Source organism: Mesoplodon bidens, assembly GCF_964165515.1.
Source record: "Mesoplodon bidens genome assembly, chromosome: 16".
In the NCBI taxonomy this organism is placed as follows: domain Eukaryota; kingdom Metazoa; phylum Chordata; class Mammalia; order Artiodactyla; family Ziphiidae; genus Mesoplodon; species Mesoplodon bidens.
The window spans coordinates 70,673,386-70,695,151 of NC_138173.1; the positions used below are offsets into that span (position 1 = coordinate 70,673,386).

General features: G+C 47.5%; 1 protein-coding gene across 1 annotated transcript in view; it reads left to right on the forward strand.

Annotated features, from left to right (window-relative positions):
• The window catches only part of ZFAT (zinc finger and AT-hook domain containing), a 160,504-nt gene that overhangs the window by 80,901 nt on the left and 57,837 nt on the right, over positions 1–21,766 (forward strand). The window contains exon 11 of the mRNA XM_081258846.1: positions 17,395–17,483. Coding sequence (XP_081114972.1) covers positions 17,395–17,483 — 89 coding nt within the window. The remainder of the gene's footprint in view (positions 1–17,394; positions 17,484–21,766) is intronic.

The following is a 21,766-nucleotide window of genomic DNA, read 5'->3' on the forward strand; positions in this document are numbered from 1 at the left end:
CTTGACATGGTCACACAGTATTCACTGAAATCCCTGATGATACAGTGCCAGTTAGGAGAAGCGGCCGTCCCCAGAGCCAGGGAGGTGGGGCGTGTCCACTGGGCTGTGAGGGCAGGTCTGGCGTGCTGGGCAGGGCACTGTGGCCTCGTGCCCGGCTCCGAGGTCTGGGCTTGGTGCCGAAAGGCTTTGAGCAGATAGGGCACGCGTCTGATCAGGGATCGTGGACAGGCCGTCCTGGGTCGTGCAGGGATGGGGTTGGTGTGAGTAGTGGTATCACAGCAGGCATCCCCGGGACACTCAGCCTGTCCCGCCTGTCACTTGACTTGCTTCCCTGAGCTCCTCAGCAGGAGGGGGAGTGCAGATGGACAAATGTGTGTGTGGAGTCAAAGCAGTAACACGACCTTCCCAAAAGACTTTATGAAATACTTTCTTAACAAAGCAGGAAGTTTGCACTGTTACTCTTCATTTTCTTTCCTGACGTTCTTGGGAGGATGAGGTATTTGCAAAGTCATGTCTTATTTTCAAACACTCGCCAGTCTGGGAAGAAAGGCATCAGTCCTCGGGTGTGACCCCCAGGAGGACAGTGGGACAGGGGCATCCTCGTGGGCCAGCTTCTTCCCTACTTGGGCCTCGGTCTTGTCATGCTGCAAAATAAGGATGGGAGACCTTAACGTTTCTTGGGTCTCTTTAGCCTTGATGCTCTGTGATTCTAGGAGGCACGTGTAATGGAGTGCTTCAGATGCGGAAATGTGCGGTGCAATGTCATTTTCTCTGGCCTAACTTTGGGGTGACCGCTTCTTCCCTAGGCCTGCTGGGACTCCTCTGTGTGTCTGTTTTGACACTTGCTGTGGTGTCATGCCTTCTCAAAGGCCAGCCTGGTGAGTGGAGTCCTGGGTTGTAGACCAGCTGTTCATCTCCATTGGTGATCTGTTCTGTAACTATAGGCTATTCTTTTCCTTTTCAGTTTTAAAAAAGCTTTAAAAAACTTTAGTTACATCTCTCACCCATTTTTTGGTAGTACTCACATTTTATTTTGCTGACTTCTGAAAGCTTTTTGTATCTCAGTGGTTTGTCATAGTGTGCAAATATTTCCCTCCAACTTACCATTTGCTTCTATGTTTTTAGTATATCTTTTTATATATAGATGCTGAATAACTAGCATATTTAAATTGGTCAGTCTCTTCCTTTATGTTTTTTCCTATTTCCATTTATTTTTCTGTGTTAAAAGAAACCTTCCCCATCTTAGGGGAAAATTCTTTTGTATTTTCTTCAAGTTTTATTTTGTGGGTTTATAACGTTTATGAAATTTAATATTCTTGACGTTTATTCTGGTGCACAGTCTGTCATAGGATTCTTTGTTTCTCAACAGTTATCAGTTGACTCAGCATATTTATTGAGAAATCAGTCCTTTCCATTTTGTTTTGAAATGCCAGAATTTCTCAAGATGTTGGTTGTATTCTGGGATTTTGGTTTGTTTTGATGATCTTTGCTCTAGTACATTGTTTTGCAAGATACTCTTTTAAAAATTATAATATTATGCATACATACATTGTTCCTTTTTCTTCTTTTTTGGGGGGGACATCTAGTTTTTCTCATTTAATTATTATTTCTTTGGGTAAACTGGATGGCCTCATGAGCTGTTTGACAACAGCTGAAACATGCTTTGAATTCCTCGGGGAAATGTGCTCCTACTAGGGGCCTGGCTACCTTGATGAGGCTCCCAGCCTGTAACCATAGAGTTAGCTCTTTATTTAGAAGCAGGCATGGCTTTAAAGCCTGCCTGAAATTATCTGGTTTTCCGTGCACTTGTATCAGTAATAGTTCAGCAGGCTGCTCCTCAGAGAAGCTACGTGAAGTAGGCAGAGCTGGGGAGGCTTGAGTCTCGCCTGCCACTGCCTGGTAGGGTGGCCTCGGGTCAGTGACTTCTCTGAGCCTCAGTCTCCTCCTCCGTGAAGTGGGGATAACTATACCCCCCTCGCCTAGTGGCTGCGAGGTTGGAAGGGCAGGCGCCGCGCCCCCCTCGTCTGGGCTCCTTCCCATGCTTCTGGCCGCCCCTCAGTCTCCTCTCCTGGTGCCCCCTCAGCTCTGACCTCTGCATCTTGCCAGGCCGCAGGGCTCCATCCGAGGATCCTTCCCTGTGCACCCTCACCCTAGGTGATCCTCTCTGCCTCACGTGAAGGCTTCCAAACGTCCATTTCCAGCCCCGTCCTCGCCCCCAGCCTTCAGCCCTGCGTCTTCCGCTGCCCACTCAGCATCTGTGCCTGTGTCCGGAAGGCCCCTCAGACTGAGCACATGCGTCTCCTGCGGTCCAGGGGCCACCAAACTCTGTAAAGGCACAGTACATTTTTTAGGTTTTGAGTGCCACCTAGGGCTTCCGCTGCATATTCTTCTTTGTTTTAGTTAGTTTGTTTGTTTTCACAAACCTTGAAACAAGTCAAAGCCACTCTTAACCCCCAGCTGTTACAAAACAGGAAGCAGGCTGGATTGGGCCCACGGGCCGTAGTTGGCCGACCCCTGCTCTACGCCATCTCAGTAAATGCAGCTCCTTTTCGGGCGCTCGCGTCAGAAACTTCGAGTCACTCCTGACTGTCGTGCTCACACCCTGCAGATGGTCCTTCAGCAAATCCTGTGTGTTCTTGCCTCGACGTGATCCAGAATTCTGCCACTTCTGGGCGTCCTCACGGCTTGGCCGCTGTCCCCGCTTGCCTCTGTTCTTGCGGTAGCATCCCAGCTGCTTCTCCTGCTTCGGCCCTGTCCCCACAGTCAGTCCTGTTGCCCGCGCCTCAGAGGAGCTGCCAAACTGCTAACCGTGAGCTCTCTGACCCCCTCACCCCGCCCCCGTCTCTGGCCTCGTCTGCGTTGCTGTCCCCTGACTCTCACCTGTCCAGACGGATCGGTCTCCTCCCTGCTCTGCAGGTCTGCCAGGTACATGCCCATCTCAGGGCACTTGCCCTCCGCCTGCCTGGTGTGTTCTCCCCGCCAGATGCCTGAATGGATACTTCGTTCATGGCCCTCAGGTCCCACTGGAGAGTCCTTCTCTCAGGAAGGCCTTCCCTGGCTACACTGGGTGTTTAAAATCTCACCATTCCACCAGATCATCCCAGATCCCCTCGTGTTTATGTTTTTCTTTTGGCTTATCTTTCTCGAGTGTACTGGATAGTTTTCTTGTTTGTCTTTTATTTTTTTTCTCTCTACCACTGGAACTCTCCCACTAACTTCATACTTTCTTCCATGTTTCTTCCTGTTTCTTCTTAGAGCTATCTTTCTCTAATGTGCAACATATATATATTTTCATGATTTTCTGTGTCTTCCACTAGACTGTAAGCTCCTCAAGCAGGCATTTTTGACTCTCTCTATTAGTTTTGTTTTGTATCCCCAGCACCTAACAGTGCCTGGCTTGTAGTAGGTGCTCAATAAAATTTTGTTGATTGATGGGTGAAGGAAAATGTAAAGTGCCTTACATAAAGTGGACGGGATGTAGAAGCACTCAGAAAGTGCCAGTTCTTTTCTGCATCTCATCTCCCAGATCTGGCAAATCAAATGCTTGTGAGTCAGAAATCTTAAAATACGGTAGAGGAACTCACTGTTAAATGAATCTTCTTGGGTATCTTTTAATGAAGTAGAAAGGAATTGAGTAACTGCCCTCTCCTTTACCTGCTTGCGAATCTAATTTTTCACTTGTATTGGCTTCTTTAAAGTGATCTATTCCTGTTTATTCATTCCTGTTTCCCAGAGGAGCTCATTACTGTGCCTTAGAAGAGACAGGCCAGAACGGGTGAAGGTTTCTGTTAGAAAGGTTTGCCAGTTGATAGGTATGAAGAGAGATACTGATCTATAAAGGGCCCGATTAAACCCTTTGCATGTATGCCAGTGGGTGCAAGAATTTAGTGCAGAAATCATGCTGGTAACACATCTCCCCGCTTTTGACTTGAAAGAGGGTCTAGACACGCGATATGTGGTCTAGAGTTTTATACATGATTCTGCCCACCCAGAGCAGATGGGGGAGATTAAATGGTGCAGTGCCTTTAGGTTACCTAGTCCAACAAGAATTCTCTAATCAGGAAATAAAAAGCTCTTTGAAGTTCAGTGCTAATTCCTTTGGGTCCCTTCCTTCTCCCAATCCAACCTGTCCTCATACACTGGAGATAAGAAGTTTTCTGGTAAAATTTACAAAGAGGAATTATCCAAGCTTCAAGCACTCTTGTGTGTGTAGTAACTGGGCAAGTGGAGAGCTGAATGTGGAAATTAGGTCTGAGTGGAGGAAGTACCGCTTTTTCCCTTGCTTCTTTGATTTATAATAAGAGATCCCATGGCTACACATTGAAATATGCTAGGAGATGTAAGTATGGAGTTTTTTTAATATCCTCTTTCCTCTGAAAAACACAGTCACTCTAGCATAGAGTAGCTGCACTTATCCATAGTCTTTTTACTTCTATAAACATACACTCTAGAACCAAGAAGTTAAAAGAAAATGGTACCTGGGCAGCCAGATGGTTGATCTTACCAGATTCATTTACTAGGCTTCAGTGAGACTGGTCTCGTCCCTCTTAGCCTTCCTCCAACTTACTCCTGGAGAAAAGGTCGAGGGTCAGGGGTGGGAATGGGGCAACAGCAGTGAACACAGTAGGTTTCTGTGGCTTATCTTCACGGGCTGGTGTCTGGGTGATGGGCAGGAGAGGGGAGGGCTGACTTTAGGGCCCAGGAGTCCCAGTTTCTGTGTGCACCCTGTCTGGGGCCACCTGAAGCTCTTTTTCTGAGGTTTTTATAAACCATAAGAATATATTAATGCATATATGTGGAATCTAGAAAAATGGTACAGATGAACCTATTTGCAGGGTGGGAATAGAGAGGCAGATGTAGAAAACGGACATGTGGACACAGTGGGGGAAGAGGAGGGTGGGACGAATTGGGAGATTAGGATTGACGTAAATACACTACCATGTGTAAAACAGATAGCTAGTGGGAACCTGCTGTATAGCACAGGGAGCTCAGCTCGGTGCTCTGTGATGACCTAGGTGGGTGGGATGGGGGAGGGGGTGGGAGGGAGGTCCAAGAGGGAGGGGATATATATATATATATATACATATAGCTGATTCACTTTGTTGCACAGCAGAAACTAACACAACATTGTAAAGCAAAGCTACTCCAATTAAAAAAAAGAAAGAATAACTGAGCTCATACTATAAAATGAACTGTACAGCTTACTGAACAGTTAGCTTAGACTAATATACAGATTAACTGTTGAATAAGGCTTGGTTACCTACAACCTCACCTGGGTAGAGGGGCCTCAGCTGCAGATACCTGGCGCAGAGACTCTAATTCAATCCTATTCTGGTGCCTTGCTCTTTTCTGGTCTTTTATCGAGCTCTGCCTTCTGTTTCTTTCTCTGTCTAATGCTGGTCCATTCCTCCTTGTATCAAAACTGATGTGCTAATTACAGAGAATCATCCATCCCTAAGCTGCTTCAAGTTCAGCTGTTAAAGTACAGAGACTTCGGGCTTCCCTGGTGGCGCAGTGGTTGAGAGTCCGCCTGCTGATGCAGGGGACACGGGTTCGTGCCCCGGTCCGGGAAGATCCCACGTGTCGCGGAGCAGCTGGGTCCGTGAGCCATGGCCGCTGAGCCTGCGCATCCGGAGCCTGTGCTCCGCAGTGGGAGAGGCCACAACAGTGAGAGGCCCGCGTACCGCAAAAAAAAAAAAAAAAAGTACAGAGACTTCTTAAACTGCCTGTTTATTGCTGTAGCTATTTCTGTTCTGAGTTGCCATCGCACAAATTACCGCAGATGCCAGACTGCGAAGATGTATGTGTGCTTCGCAGAATGCCTGCTGCAAAATGCCTGTTACGCTTCCTGCAGGGTGCTTTTCTCACTTTGGCGGCAGACCCGTGTGTACCAGGCTATGTAGAGAGGCAGTACGGCAGAGTGAGTAGAACCTTGGGCTCACGGGGGCAGTCCCGGGTCAGAACCGCTTCCTGTCTGAATGACCTTGAACAGGTGCTCTATCATCCCTACTTGTAACATGGGGGTGATGAAGTTTCCTGTGTATGGGGATGTATGAGTTTCCTATGGCTGCTGTAACAAACTACCACAAGTTTAGTGGCTTAAAACAACACAGATTTATTATGTGACAGCTCTGGAGGTCAGAAGTCTAAAATCAAGCTGTCAGCAGGGCTGCATTTCTTCTGGAGGCCCCAGGGGAGAATCTGTTTCTTTAACCTCTCTGGCTTCTAGAGGCTGCCTATATCCTTTGGCTTATGAGCACCCGCTTCATCTCAAAGCCAGCACCATAGCTCTCGCCACCCCCCTCTCTCTCCCTCTGTTTCTTTCATCACATCTCCTCTCGGAGTCTGAACCCCCTGCCTCTCTCTTATAAGGACCCTTGCGATTTCATTGGGCCCCCCTGGATAATCCAGGCTCATCTCCTATCTCAAGATCTTTAACTTGAGCACATCTGCAAAATCCCTTTTGCATATAACGTATTGTTTACAGGTCCTGGGGTTTAGGACCTGGGTATTTTGTGGGGAGGGCATTATCAGCTTACCGCAGGGGGTTCTGGGGAGGTTTATTGGGTTGACACTGAGCGTGGATTCATTCTAAGTGGTGTACGTGTACCTGCTCCGTTAGGGGTCGGTGTTCTCATGTTCCCAGCCACTCTTGACACAGTGTACAAATGGATATTTGTGGTGATTAATCTACATCATCTGTGTCATTTAGGAAAGATCAAACTACTCTTCTCTCAAATATTCCTCCTTTAGGAAGGCACAGAGCAAGAGTTAATGTTTAAAGAGTGAGTATCAGTGCTGAAAAGGGTAAAGGCAGTTTTCTGAAAAATTTGCTTATGCAAAGTACCACCTTTTTCAGTAAGACTGGATAAACAGTCATAAGAAGGCATTTTCACTTTTACGCCTCCAGATATTACGAGTAATAGTTCATATTTATGCAGATTTCTTTCTTTAAATATTTTAGTGTTCCTTCAAGTTTGAGGTACACATGAAGTTTGATTTGGCAGGAGTTATTTAATTCAGCAGATATTCCAGACATGTTGCCTTAAAACAGAAGTTTTCCATCACTGTCTTTCTTTGGTTTCTGATGGAATCCAAGTGCCAGAAGACAAAGGGACAGTTTTATTTTCTTCTGACGGTTTAAGATTTTTCTGCCATTCCATTCGGCCCTGGTTTTATACAGAGCTCTATTTAAAGAAACTAAGCATATATACACTACCAAACGTAAGGTAGATAGATAGTGGGAAACAGCCGCAGAGCACAGGGAGATGAGCTTGGTGCTTTGTGTCCGCCTGGAGGGGTGGGATGGGGAGGGTGGGAGGGAGGGAGATGCATGAGGGAAGGGATGTGGGAACAGATGTATATGTATGACTGATTCACTTTGTTATAAAGCAGAAACTAATAAAAAAATAAAAAATTAAAAAAATAAAATAAAATAAAAAAATAAAGAAACTAAGCAGCTGGAACCATCCTCGGGGAAACTCATCAAGCAGACGAGGGTGCAGTAGGAAACAAAGGAAGCCAGCAGGCGGTGTGTGTTACCCTTTTTTTTAAAGTATTTTTTTCCAGTTTTATTGAAATATAGCTCATATATAATGTATTAGCTTAAGGTGTACAACATAATGATTTCATATATGTATATATTGTGAAGTGACTACCACAATGAGTTTAGTTCACATCCATCACCTAGTTAAAATTTCTTTCTTGTGATGATTAAGTGTTTTTTAATTTTATTGACTATATCTGACATACAACATTAGGTAAATGTAAGGTGTATAACATGTTGCTTTGATGCATTTATATATTGTATCAATAACATGATTGCCATTGCAGTGATATTTATCTCATTACATAGCTGTAGTATAGTATTGTTGGCTATATTCATTATACTGTGTGTTAGATCACTATGGTGGTACTTCCCTGGTGGTCCAGCGGTTAAGACTCTGCGCTTCCACTGCAGGGGGCGTGGGTTCGATCCTGGCTAGGGAACTAAGATCCCACATACCGTGTGGTGCAGCCAAAAAGTAAAAAAAATAAAAAAGCATTACTATGGCATATGTACTACTTGTTGCAAGTTTGTACCCTTAAATAACATCAGTTTTTATCCCTCCCTCCTTCTCTCCCTCATCCCCATTAACCAGTATTTTACTCTTTGCTTTTGATTTTTTAGATTCCACGTATAAGTGATATCATACAGTACTTGTTTTTCTCTGTCTGACTTATCTCACTTAGCATCATGTGCTCAAGATCCATCCATATTGTTGGAAATGAAGGATATTGTCCTCTCTCACGGCCAAATAATCCAGTGTGTGTGTGTGTGTGTGTGTGTGTGTGTGTATGTGTGTGCATGCCACATGTTTTTTATCCATTCATCTGTTGATGGGCATTTAAATTGTTTCCATATCTTGCCTATTGTGAATAATGCTGCAATAAACATGGGAATGCATATATCTCATTGAAATCCTATTTTCATTTCCTTTGGGGATATACTAGTAGTGGAATTGCTGGATCATACGGTAGGTCAGTTTCTAATTTTCTGAGAAACCCAATATTATTTTCCATTGTGGTTGGACCAGTCTACATTCCCGACAACAGTGTATGTGTTCCCTTTACACCACATCCTCGCCAAGGTGCTGTGCATTTTCTAAGTGCTGGTCACGAGGCTGGGGGCTTTGTATATCCCAGAGTGAGCCCCACACATCCTCGCCAAGGTGCTGTGCATTTTCTAAGTGCTGGTCACGAGGCTGGGGGCTTTGTATATCCTGGAGTGAGCCCCGCACAGCTGCCAGCAGGTGAGGGTGACTATTTTTAGGAGTGGAGCCCGTCTCCTCTACTCAGGAGAATCTCCCGCTTGAGCACGGGGGCCTCAGCAGGGCAGACTCTCCACTGCCCCCTCCCCAGCCCCGCACTCTTGCACATCCACCTTTACTTCCAGAGCAGAAGGAAATTTAGTCGAAAGGGCAGTCCTAACCCTCCCAGGGTTGGGGGCACCTCTCGACGTCTAACCCAAGGCAGAATAACAGGGACTTCTGTTCCTTTTCTCCCCCATCCCACCTCCAAATCCTGTCCCCTCTACCTAGCAGGACAAGCTGAGTAGATTTCTGCCTAAGACCCGAGTCAAGGGCTGAGCTCAGGATTGCCTGCCTCCAGACCCTGGGCTTTTTCTGGTGGTACCTGATTTAGCCAGCATCCCATTGCCAGGCGCAGCCAGTGTCCACAGGTCAGAGATCAGCTTTGTTCCATCAGCCATTTGGCCATGAAGTACTGGCTGAAGAGCTCAAGTTAGAGAAACAGATCCCTCCCAGAGGAAACTTGAAAACGGAGATTCTGCAAAGATGGTACCTCACCTATTGAGGGATGAACAGAAGTAGTGGAGGTGACATTTCTGCCCCCCGATCTCCCATCTTTGAACGGGAGTTGCGCCATCACACATTTTGAGGAAAATAGGAGCTGCTGGTGAAACATTGTGTTTCCAGAATGGGCAGCAATATCCGCAGTGGAAATCTCCAGCAAGCCCAGCACTCAGAAAGATGCCTGACGGAAAAGCACAGGTGCAGAGGTTGCCGATGGTGTCTTTTTTCTTACCACCTGCAACAGCAGCCAGGATCATTCAGACACTGCCACGCAGTCCTCAGACTTTATCCTTGAACTACCCGTCACATCTTTTCTTTCCTGAACTAATTTGGTGCCAGTTCCTGAGCCCCTTCTGGTGAAGGTAGCCTGTTTCATTCTTGTACTGTTGTTGTTTTCACCTTTTTAAAGTTAAAGTATCACACACATACAAAAAATGCATACTTGGTAAGTGTTCCACTCAGTGGATTATCACAAAGGAAGCACACCGTGTAACCGCATCCTAGGATGAGACATGAACACTGCCAGCCCCTCAGGAGCCCTCCTCACCCATCCCCCGAGCTGTTCCCTTTCACTACTCCTCAAGGTAGCTACTACCTGGACTTCTAACACCGGAAGGTGATCTGTCCTGTCTTTGAACTTCATATAAACTGATTCATATAAACGTGCTCTTCTGTGTCTGGCTTTTTCCTTTGCACGTTAAATTTGTAAGGTTCACCTGGGTTGTTGTGATTTTGACGTTTAACCTCTGGGCCTCTGGATCAAATAAGAATTTCATAAGTAACTGAGATTCTAAATTCTGTAGTTTGTAACAAGGAAGACTTTGTACCTTCAATTAGCTTCTCTCATTGTGCCAGTGTTTTTGCAGTAAGCTTGGAGTGCTTCCCTCAGAAGAGTGTTTCTCCAGAGAGTGGTGTGACTCTGCTTTCTTTTGTTCTCCTTACTGACAAGAATTGGCTCAGAATGACTTCGGACTGTTTAGAAAGGTTCAGTCCTGACTCAGAAGACAAGAAATGACCACCCTGAGATGAGTCACAAAATTAGGCCACTGTCTTTTCTGTGCAAAGAGGAGGGGCAGAGATGCCTCAGTCAGTGTACAGCTAGTCAAGGCTGGCCGGTGTTTTAAGACAGTGAGCTCTTTTTTATTTATTTTATTTTATTTTTTTATGTTTTTGCTTTATAACAAATTTAATCAGTTATACATATACATATGTTCCCATATCCCCTCCCTTTTGCGTCTCCCTCCCACCCCCCTATCCCACCCCTCCAGGCGGCCACAAAGCACCGAGTTGATCTCCCTGTGCTATGCGGCTGCTTCCCACTAGCTATCTACCTTACGTTTGGTAGTGTATATATGTAGACAGTGAACTCTTTTGAGCTTCAAGTTTGGGAACCACTGATATCACTTTATTGTTCCACATTGAAAGACCCATCTTCTGGACTGTGGGCAATAGCGAATGGGATCCAAAATCCCAGCCTTTCAGAGATGGGTGCTAATTTACCAGAAATGCTTTTCTGTTACACAGAAAACATTAAAACCACAGTCACAGAAATCTAACCCCTTCCTACAAGTATGCCCACAATTCTGTCACACGACAAATGAATTATTCTTTAAAAATTATTTTTCAACCTTTATTCCTGGTCAGATGGAATGATTACATAGTTGTGATCAAAGGATAAATATCATTCTTTTAGCTTTAAAATTACTATTAGTTTTTGTTGCTGTGGAGTCCATGAATAATACATTTAAGAGGTGTATAATGTTCCATTAAGGTGGTGATCCATGAGTTACATGACCATTCTCTTATTTGGGGGCAATGTATTGTTTTCTTTTTTCCTCCCGTTATTACAGCTTATGTTGCAGGGAATGCTTTCTTGCATTAATTAATTAATGCAAGAATTAATTCCTTAGGACATATTTCCAGGAGGAGGGTGGCTCTTTTCGTTTTGGTGGTTTGAATCATGCCTTGCACGGCCAGCTTACTTTTCAAAAAAATTGTACCAGAAACATGACAGTGTTCGCACTGAGCTCCTTCATTTTTGCATGATATTAGACATGTTCAGTTTCTTAGTTTAATGGATATCAGACCTTACCATTCTATTATACTTTTTTTTTTTTTTTTTTTTTTTTTTGCAGTACGCGGGCCTCTCACTGTTGTGGCCTCTCCCATTGTGGAGCACAGGCTCCGGACATGCAGGCTCAGTGGCCATGGCTCACGGGCCCAGCCGCTCCGCGGCATGTGGGATCTTCCCAGACCGGGGCACGAACCCGTGTCCCCTGCATCGGCAGGCGGACTCTCAACCACTGCGCCACCAGGGAAGCCCTATTATACTTTTTAGGGATTTGATAATCATGAAATCGATCAGGTGAATTAGAGGATTAGCTGGATTGCATGAGTATCGTGCGTGAGGAATTTGTAACATTGACGGGTTCATAGCGCTGTGTGCAAGTGTTTGCTGTCATTGGCCTTCTTTTGATTAATTAAGTCAGATTTAATCCTCTCTTGAGTGCATTGTTTGTTCATGTCCTTTTTTATGTCTTTGCCTTGAGGGGTCTTGGCGTTTTATATTCATGCACCCACTGATTCATTCAACAGCTGTATTTGCTGGGACTCTTGGTTGCCGTTGTCAGAAACTCATTTGAGGTCACCGAAACAGAAAAGGGACATTTATTTTATCCTACAGAGACTGCGATCCTTGCGTTTTCCGTTGCTTCTTCACAGGACTGTCCTCACCTCCTCTCCCTGTGACCGGGCCCTGTCAACCTCCCACCTTCACTTGACCATCGCTTGCTCACAGAGGCCCTCCCTGATGGCTCAGCCCCGTGGCCACACCCTGTCCCGGCCTCCTCATCCTCCAGTGCCCTGTCCATTTCCTCCATAGCCCATTGTGATCTGTAGTGATTTATTTGCTTCTTATCCTTATAGGCTGTGAGCTCCATGAGGGCAAGGGCTCCTCTGTCTGCTCGCTGCTGTGCTCAGGGGCCACCTGGTCCCCACACACAGTGGCCCCTCGGGGAGTGCTTGCTGAGTGGATGTCTTTGTCCCTCACCTTTGCTCCTCTCTGCCTCCTTCTCATGTTCTCATGTTCTGTCTCCGTCTCCCTTTGCAGACTGGTTTGAGTTCTTACTTCATCCACAGATTGAAAATATAATGACCAATAGGTTCTGAGTTACATGCCTCAGATCCCGACAGTTCAGATTCCTGGCTCAGCTTGGGTCACTGGTCCACAGCAGTCCCATCACCTGTGGCTGAGAGTGCGGGGATGGTGGGCAGGGCCATATACAAGGCTCTGGGGGTGCCCTGTGTGATGGTGGTGGCTGTGGGGAGGGAGACGGCACATGGCCGAGGAGACATCCTGCCGGGACGGCCCTGTGACTTGCTGCCAGCCTCATAGCTGTCATGCTCTCACTGCCGGGCACAAGGATGTGGAATGAGAAGTCTACTGTCCCTGTCCCCAAAGTACCTGCAGCCCACCGAGGGCGCCAGGTGGACCAACCAGAGATGAACTGGTGAGCCACTTGGAATTAGGCACTTGGGTACAGCAGCGGGTAGGACGAACAACAACCAAAGCAGAAACGAAACACCCCACCGTCGTGAAGCTAAATGAGGAACAAGATCAATCAGTAAAATAGGGGGTATATTACAATTGAGACATGAGAAAATGTCTTAAATATTGAGAAAATTGAGATATGAAAATATGAATGTGAAACGGTTCAGTTTCAACGTGAAAATGTTACAAGACGAGGGATGTCACAAAGGAGTCAGTAAAGGAAGGTGGGGATGGTCATGGAAGGGAAACCAGCCAGCAGAGCATGGAAGGAAGGGCACCCCGGGCCCCAGAACAGCAAGTGCAAAGGCCCAGAGGTGGCGTGAGCGTGCTGTGTCCCTGGGGTGGAGAGGGGGGGCGAGGGTCATGGCTGAGCACAGGAGGTAACGGGGAGGCTCCCAGCAGCCGTTGCCAGGTGGTCACAGCTTGCTGTGGGTGGAGACAAGGCCAGAGCAGTTGCTGGGGGCAGAATGCAGAAGGCCTTCTGTGAACTCTTTGGTGTTATACGTTACTTACACGTTATCATTTTCCTTTCTCTGTTTGCATTCTTTCTATTTTAAGGAGTATTATCTCAGGCTGGCTTAATTGGACCTTTCCTTGGATTGTCCCCGAGAGTGCCAGGGACGTCAAAGCACTAGGATTTGAGGGGCGCTGCCCCAGTGGCCGTGGCAGAGCAGGGTCCGCTGCTGGGTCACCTGCACACACCCTCGGCCTCTTCTCTCAGGGGACCACTTTTCGGGTGCTTGCCACCTGGAGTCTGAGCCCATCTTGGCAGCAGGCAGAGGTTGCCTCCCCATTTTTCTAGTGGGGACACACTGAGCAGCAGGGAGGAATGAGCCTCGGGCCTCACAGGTGAGCTGGCCAGGGCTGCAGGAGAGCGCCCCTCCGTGCCACGCTGGTGCTTCCTGGGGCCGCCGTCCTGCGGGACCAGGCTTTACGCCTGTGGTTCACATGTGCCCCTTGCTGTTGGAAATTCTTTGTTCCCTTTGGGGAAATCGTGCCATGTCCTTATTAGCCGAGAGGATTCTTATGTAGCCGAGTCAGAGCTTTGGGGTCCAAATCCAGGCTCTGCCACCGACTGCTTCACAACCTGGCAAGTTGCTCAGCTTCGTGTTCCTAGTCCCTCATCCATAAGAGGGGTGCCCTGCCTTGCCTCCCCGGGTTCTGGGCTGCACGAGGAGATCAGACACGCCACGTCCCGGCACAGCTGCTGACGGCCAGCAGCGCGCTACATAGAGCTAGCCGGGCACGTTGTGTGCAAAATGAACTAAGTTTTTTTTTAAAAGTCCACCTCATTTTTTCTTTGTCATCATTCCCTTCTTTTCCTGGGCTGCTCTGTGACTCACATCCGATACAGCCATTTGCGGTGCACCTACCAGCCCTTTGAGGTCACTCTAACCTCGGGTAAATCTGCGTTTTCTAGACGATTCTCCCTGTGATTCTCAGGAGTATCTTGATAGAAAACTATCTGATAGTCTCAAATCATTACATTTTTATGATTAGTCATGCATCTATATTGCATTATTTTACTTAGGCAGCAAAAGATTATGTCAAGCGCTCTCCCAGCCTGTTTGGTGGGGGGGCGTCAGTGGTCGCTGAAAACGTTTGTAGTATTTATTGCCTGCGCTCTGACGCCTCATAAGGGATGGCTTTTAAGAGCTGCCTTCTTTCCTTGTCTCTGGCGAGCCCTGGGAGTATATTCGTAAAAGATTGACCGTGGATCTCAAACGAGGTGATGCCATTTATTCATTTCAGGCACTAATCATTTTTAGCTTAATCTCCTCCTCTTTGATCCAAGTGTATTGGTAGTGAGTGAAAATATTTATCAACGTGGATATCAGCTTTCCTCCCCGCGTGGTGCCAGTGGGGAACCTAGACACCATTCTGCTCAGGCTGCCTGAGACAGTCATGATGTATTTAGGCGAGTCACACACCAGTGGAGAAGTATGGGTGTCCGAGTTTATACAGGAGATTTGTAGCCATGCATAGCCCTTCTGTTTGAAAAAGATGGTACTGTGTTCAAGGGAAGGTGTTAACTGCGCTCTAATTATGACTTTTCTGCCTAACACATGAAGAAGTTTTCCTCATACTTTGGACTTGCAGAATTAGTAGAATCTAGAGCTTGGGGGTCCTTCTCCTGGAATGATAGGTACAATTGCAGTATTAACATGTTTATATTATTGTTTCCCTTTTGCTGCTGCTATCGAGAGCATTAGTCAAGTAAGATGTACAAAGTTGGGCTTCCCTGGTGGCGCAGTGGTTGAGAGTCCACCTGCCGATGCAGGGGACACGGGTTCGTGCCCCGGTCCGGGAAGATCCCACATGCCGCGGAGCGGCTGGGCCCGTGAGCCATGGCCGCTGAGGCTGCGCGTCCGGAGCCTGTGCTCCGCAATGGGAGGGGCCCCAACAGTGAGAGGCCCGCGTACCGCAAAAAAAAAAAAAAAAATGTACAAAGTTTCCTTTTTGCTTCTTGCGCAGCTCAGTTTAGTAGAATGCACAGAACGTGTTCAGTGTGTGCCAGGCGCTCAGGCCCTGGGAGTGCCAAGATGACTAAGGCGTGGTTCCTGCCGATGGGAGGCCACTGGCAGGTCATGACCATGCTGCAGGGCCAGGGCATGGGCAGAGGGTGTGAGAGCGTAGGGGAGCTTCAGGGGGCGGCTCTTAGCCCGCTTGTACCAGAGGTGCTGTTCAGCTGGAGTTTTGAGTTAAAGTGAAGGATGACCACATGCCAAGAGACAGTGCATCTCAGGCACGGAAGATGGTAGCAGAGGCTCAGGGTTCTTAGACTGCAAAGGCAAAACAAGACGTCAGAGAGACGGATCAGGGGGGAGAGTTACTTTGATTTTGGGTGCCTTCCGTGCCATGCTTTGGAACTTCAACTTTGATCTGTATTTGGAGTCATCGGTGGGCTGTGCAGCAAGGGCCGTGGACGAGTTTGTGTGTTAGATCAAGGATGGAGGATGGGGCACCAGGATGGATGGATGATGGATGGAGGGGGGGGCAGTGGGTGGGTGAGAGATGGATGGGAGGGTTGCCTGAAAGAAAGGAAACCAATTCATTTGAGCAATGGCTTTCGCCGTTGTCCAGGAAGGAAATGAGGAGGGCCTAAACCAGTGTGGAGGTTTTAGAAACAGAGAGAAATAGAAAAGTACTGGGAGTTGAAATCAGGTGCTTAAAAAATAAGGTGAGTGCAGTTGGGGTCATGGAGATGTTGAGGAAGGCTACTGGGTCTCTGACTCGGGCGATCAGGTGGGTGATAAACTAGGAAGGCTGGAGTTGGAACCCATATGATGGGTGAGGCAAAGAGTCCAAAAGAGGACATTTGGGACAGCTAAGCAGACAGTTGAATACTCAAACCTCAAGTTTAGGGAATGATAGAAGGTGTAAAAGTATGAGTAGAAGGTGCGGGTTTTGACCTCAAAGGTTTACATGCAAGGATGCTTGTAGAAGGAGAAGAGCGGGGGTGTGGGCTGGAGCACTCTGGGACCTCAGTGTGTAAAAGCTGTAGATGGGAGAGAGTGTGTCCGGGATACACAGGACGAATAGAGAGGCACGGGGAGGCAGTAGAGGCGTGGCGTCAGAGGAGCAGAGGGTTTCCCAAGCGCGGCCCGTTAGCAGAGCCACGTGCGGGAGAGTCCTGTCAAACGAGGACTGGAGTCCGCCATTGGCTTGGCGTCATGGAGGTCCCTGGTTACCTCGGCGAGACAGGTTTTGGGGCGAGCTGGTGTCGCCTGCCAGTTTTGGGGTGGGCTCAGGAGTGCATAGAAAAGGAGCATGGAGGCTGCAGAGGTGGGCAGCTTTTTCACCCAGCTCGTGTGGGAAGGAAAGGTGCGAGAGGTCCCCAGCGGGAGCCAGTGTTTCTGTGGCACCACGTGCAGTGACTGTGGTCATTGCTGCCTCTGGAGGCTTAGAGCCATTAGAAGCTGTGTGGTGAACATCGCTGCTGTGAGAAGTAGGCCATAGGTTTATTTGGTTGCACATTTGCATTATTGCAAGTTGAGGTTTTAGCTTTGCTCCTCGGGGTAAGCAACGTAGCCTGCCCCGTATGTCCACCGATTTGACGTGTGGTCTTGCTTATCACATCACTGAATGTTTATAAATTGCTGAAACATTAATCCTCTCAAAAGACCCACGTTTCACACTTCTCTGTCGTTTTCTCTCTGGCGTCTCCTGAAATCTGCCTTTTACACTCCTACGAGTTCCAAAACACACATCTCTTCTCTTGCTGAAGGGCATCCTGCAGGTGCTGTTGGCTCTCGGGGTAGCGTCCACACTCCTAGGGAGACACTGAGGCCCCTGGCGTGCGGCCCCCCAGCCTCCCCTGGGCTAGACGGAGCATATGCTGCCTTGCGGCTGTGCATGTCCTTGCTGGTTCCCCCTGACGCTCTGGACACCCCCGACGGCACAGGGCATCTTCGTGCCTTCGTGCACGCTCCACTCACACGCAGGGGCTGCGAGCCTGACGGCGCTCACCTTCTTCTCCCTTCTTTTCAGGGAAGCAGTTCAAGTGCACGGTGTGTGACTACACAGCAGCCCAGAAGCCACAGCTGCTGAGGCACATGGAGCAGCACGCCTCCTTTAAGGTAAGTGGGCTTGGCACCGGAGCGGGTATTCAGGTTGGAGGCGCACCGCTCTTCAAAATAAAGATGGAGGGAGCCTCCTTTCGTTGTTTTGTAGCATCCCCTTCCCTTCTGGGCCTGCTCAGCCAGTGCACGTGGACCCTGGGGTGTGGCTCGGCTGACTGCATGCCCTCTCCTTCTGCACGTGTAGCGCTCCTCTGTACTTTGGGGACCAAGTCCAGGAACAGAGTGTAAGAGGACGCAGACTAGAGAAAGGCACCCTCTCACCGTAAAAAACTGGAGTGATTTAGAGCAAAGAGGACGTGCTTTAAGGACAAGTATGTGCTGTTAGATGCTGGATTGTCTCCGGTGAACCCCTGTTATGGCAGGTGTGATGATGCCTGGTTGGCAGGCGCTTGTAAGAGCTTGAAACGGCGCTCAGGTGCCCGCCACGGTGCCAGTGTGTAACAGGGGCTCGGGAGACCGTGGCTTTCCTTATTCTTTTAATACCTCCAGTTGATGTTTCTTTCATGTAGATGGTAATATCCCCTTGGCCACTGCTTATGGTGCAGTTATTGACAACAAGCACTCTGGTCCAGTGAATTTGTTTAATAAAAAATTCTGCTCAGCCCTCAGCAACTTGACCCTTAAAATCGATGCTGTTGCTGCTGGCACGTGCATGTGAAGGTGGGAACATGATGCTCTGAGATGTTTGTTGAAATCGTGTCCACTGCTAAGTCCCAGAGGGCGGTAGGCAGAACGTGGAAGGACCCTGGGCCACCACACTCAGAGGTGCATTTATATTTATTGAGCATCTACTGTGTCCCTGCACTGTGCCAGGAGCTTCACCCCCCTCAACTCTGATCTCCACACAGTAGATATCATTGCCCGGATTGGACAGCTGAGCAACCTGCATCTCACATAAGTTAAGTGACCCCCACGAATCTTTCCTCGAGGCCCACATCCACGGGCTTCAGTCGCCGTTATAATAGCGGCCAGCCTGTGCCGTCTGTCACCCCTTCTGAGGTACGAGGACCCTCCCTGACGACAAGCTCATCTGATGCTCAGAACAGCCTTGGGATGAAGTCACATGAAGCCTCATGATCTCTCCTCTTGTAGTTAAGAAGCCAGGTGGCTCGGGGGGGCTGAGGGCTCATGTGCTTTGACTATCCAGGAGGTGAGGGAGTGAGAACTGGGGCCTTGCCTCCGAGTCCTGGGCCTGAGCGTCTCTCGCCAGATCTTCTCAGTCCCTCGTTGACGGCTGAAAGGGGGCAGTTGGGGAACCTGAGGCTGCTGTGCCTGTCGCTTCTGTAGCTACTTTCAGGTCTGCACCGAACACGAGTTTCTCAGGTGAGAGCCACGTGTCACCCAGCAGGCGTGCAAAATGTCTCAACTGGGATATTCCATGTTTGCATACTTTGCACATAATTAAAATTAAGAGCTTAATGTCGCATTCCACCTCTCATAGATGTGTTTCTTTGGGGGACTCTGGATTTTCTTAGACTAGTGCCATTGTAGGACTAGAGGATGCAGAGTTAGGGGAACTCTCACTTTATAGATGAGAAATGTAGACCCAAGGAGGGTGATTTCTGTGCTCGCTGTTTCAGAATCGGAGCTAGACTTCTCATCCATTCCTCAGTTTCCGTGTGGAGCATCTTCCCTTCCTAACCAGACACAGCAGACAGTCTCTCTGCCCTGAAGTCCTCATTGACTTGTTCCTCAGATGTGTGGAATCTTTGGTTTGTGTGCAGAAGTGCATTTGGGGGTGATTTGATTGAAGGTGTCCCTCTCACGTGTGGTTCTCAGCTTTTTCCTGCCATCACATGGTTGTACTCCAGGGCCTCGGGAGCCCGACTAAGCTGGGCCCTGGGTCATGGCCGGTTTCCCACAGGCTCTCTGTGGATGTAGGGGTCGCCCTGCTGAGCGGTGCCCCAGCTGCGGATAAGATTCAGCCTGAATGAGAACCACTAATTCAGCCCCGGGCTTCTCCCTTCCTCCATGTCAGGATGCTCTTCTTGTACACATGCGTGTAAGTCATGCTTCTCAGTTAACTGGGGCTGATGAGGCAAAATGAAATGGATTCCTGCCAGCCACCCTCCTCCTAACTGTAATTGCCCTTTCCCTTTCCTCTCTGTCCACCCCTGTAGTAGTTTTCCATTACTGTTGTGATAAATTACTCCAGCTTTGTAACTTAAACAACACAAGTTTATTGTCTTATAGTTCTGTGGTTCAGAATTCCAGCACAGGTCACACTGAGCTAACATGCAGGTGACATGTTCTTTCTGGAGGCTCTAGGAGAAAATCCATTTCCTTGCTCTTCTCTGGCTCCTACAGGCCGTCTGCACTCCTCGGCTCGCGGCCCCTTCGTCTTGTCTTCAAAGCCAGGTGAGCATCCCCCATCTCTCTCCTCCTCTGACTCTCCTCTTCTGCTTTCCTCTTCCAGTTTGAACGGACCCTGTGATTACAGCGCACCCACTTGGATAACCCAGGACAGTGTCCTTATCTTAAAGTCAGAGGATCAATAACCTTAATTCTAGCTGTAGTCTTAATTCCTTTTTGCCACATAAGGTTCCAGGGATTAGGACGTGGTCATCTTTGGGGAGGGCATTTTTCTGCCCACTGCATTCCCCCACTCTTTTTTCTTCCTTTCACATCTATCTGTGTGGTAGACATTTTTCATCCATATCAGAAAATATGTAGTATGCATCTCCTACATTCCCTTTTCCTACCCACAGCAAACATTATGAAGAAATCAAGTGTCACTGGTTTACTGATCCAAGATGAGACTTCAACATCTTGGGCAAATACTGCTAATCCATTGCAGTTGGCTTGCTAGAGGAAACCAGTTTGCCTTTCCAGATCTGGATGTGTAATTTTCAGTATATAATTTGTGTCAGGAAACACTGTAATAAAGACAAACTCCTGTATTGCCTTTTAAAATTACATGGTGTCATTCATGTGTTTATTTTAAGAATGAAATTAAAATGTATTCACTAAATAAGATTTGGAAAATGCTTTTTGGTTCTTTTCCTCGGGGGAATTTTTGGATGTACTGTTAGACATGGTTGAGGTCACACTGTAAATGAGCATTTTTTTGATGGAGATTAAAATGTCAGCTTTATCAGTGATGAAGCTCTGCTGGAGAATGTGGCTTAGATGAGTGGCCAGATGATTTGCTGAGAATACTTCACTTCTGAGTTAGAACAACCTCACAGTCAAAGGCCAGACGGGGGTACCTGCATACTTCAGCCATTATAAATATTGCCTTTTTTCTTTATCCTCATTTCATGGGCCTTTTTTCATTTTATGAAAATACATTTATTAACTGCTTTTAACGGCTGCATAAGGATGAGTGTCATAGTTTAATGTAACATTCCCCTCATAATTGGACACTTGGGTCGTTTCCAGTTCTTGCTGTTATAAATAACCCTACAGTGGACATCATACCAAAAGCATTTCTGTGTCACCCTAAAATCCAAAGACTATGGAACACTGGGCAAAGCCCACCAAACCACTGAGGGTTCACAAACAGTGAAGGTGTTATATGTGCTTCTTGCAGCTATAAATAAAATGCATTCCCCAGGGTGGGGCTGACACAATCGACCTTAAAGGTGTGCCAGAGAAGATGCTCGGATGAGAGGAACCAGTGCTGAGCCAGGAGTCTCTAAACAGGAGCAGGCTTGTTCCCTTGGCCCAGCTGTTCAGCTCTCTGCTTCTTGCACATAAACAAGCCGCATGCCATTCTGTAAGCAATGTGATCACCAGGCAGACTCACTTGTGGAGTTTTCTCCATTAGGCTCATATGAACCCATAACTCTGCTGATAGAAATGTTCTCAGTCACAGGGCTGGTGGATTCTGTGCCAGTCTCCTCGCACATCAATAATAAAAAGTGGCTTTATTTAATTTAAGAACATTTTGAAATAATGTTAGACTCACAAAAAGTCTCGGAGTTCCTGTGTACCTAGCACCCACCTTCCCTTGGTGATAACATCTTTAGCTATAGTATGTTGTCAAAAGTAGGAAATGGACTTTGTGACACTACTATTAACTAAACTATAGACCTTATTTGGATTTTACCAGTCTTATCTATTTTTTTTAATTTAGAAACTATTTTTAAAAGTGGTTTTAGGGGAATTCCCTGGCGGTCCAGTGGTTAGGACTTGGCGCTTTCACTGTCAGCGGTCCAGGTTCAATCACTGGTTGGGGAGCTAAGATCCCACAAGCCATGTGGCACAGCCGAAAAAAAAAAAAAAAAAAAAAACAGAAAACAAAGTAGTTTTAGGTTCATAGCAAAATTGGGAGGAAA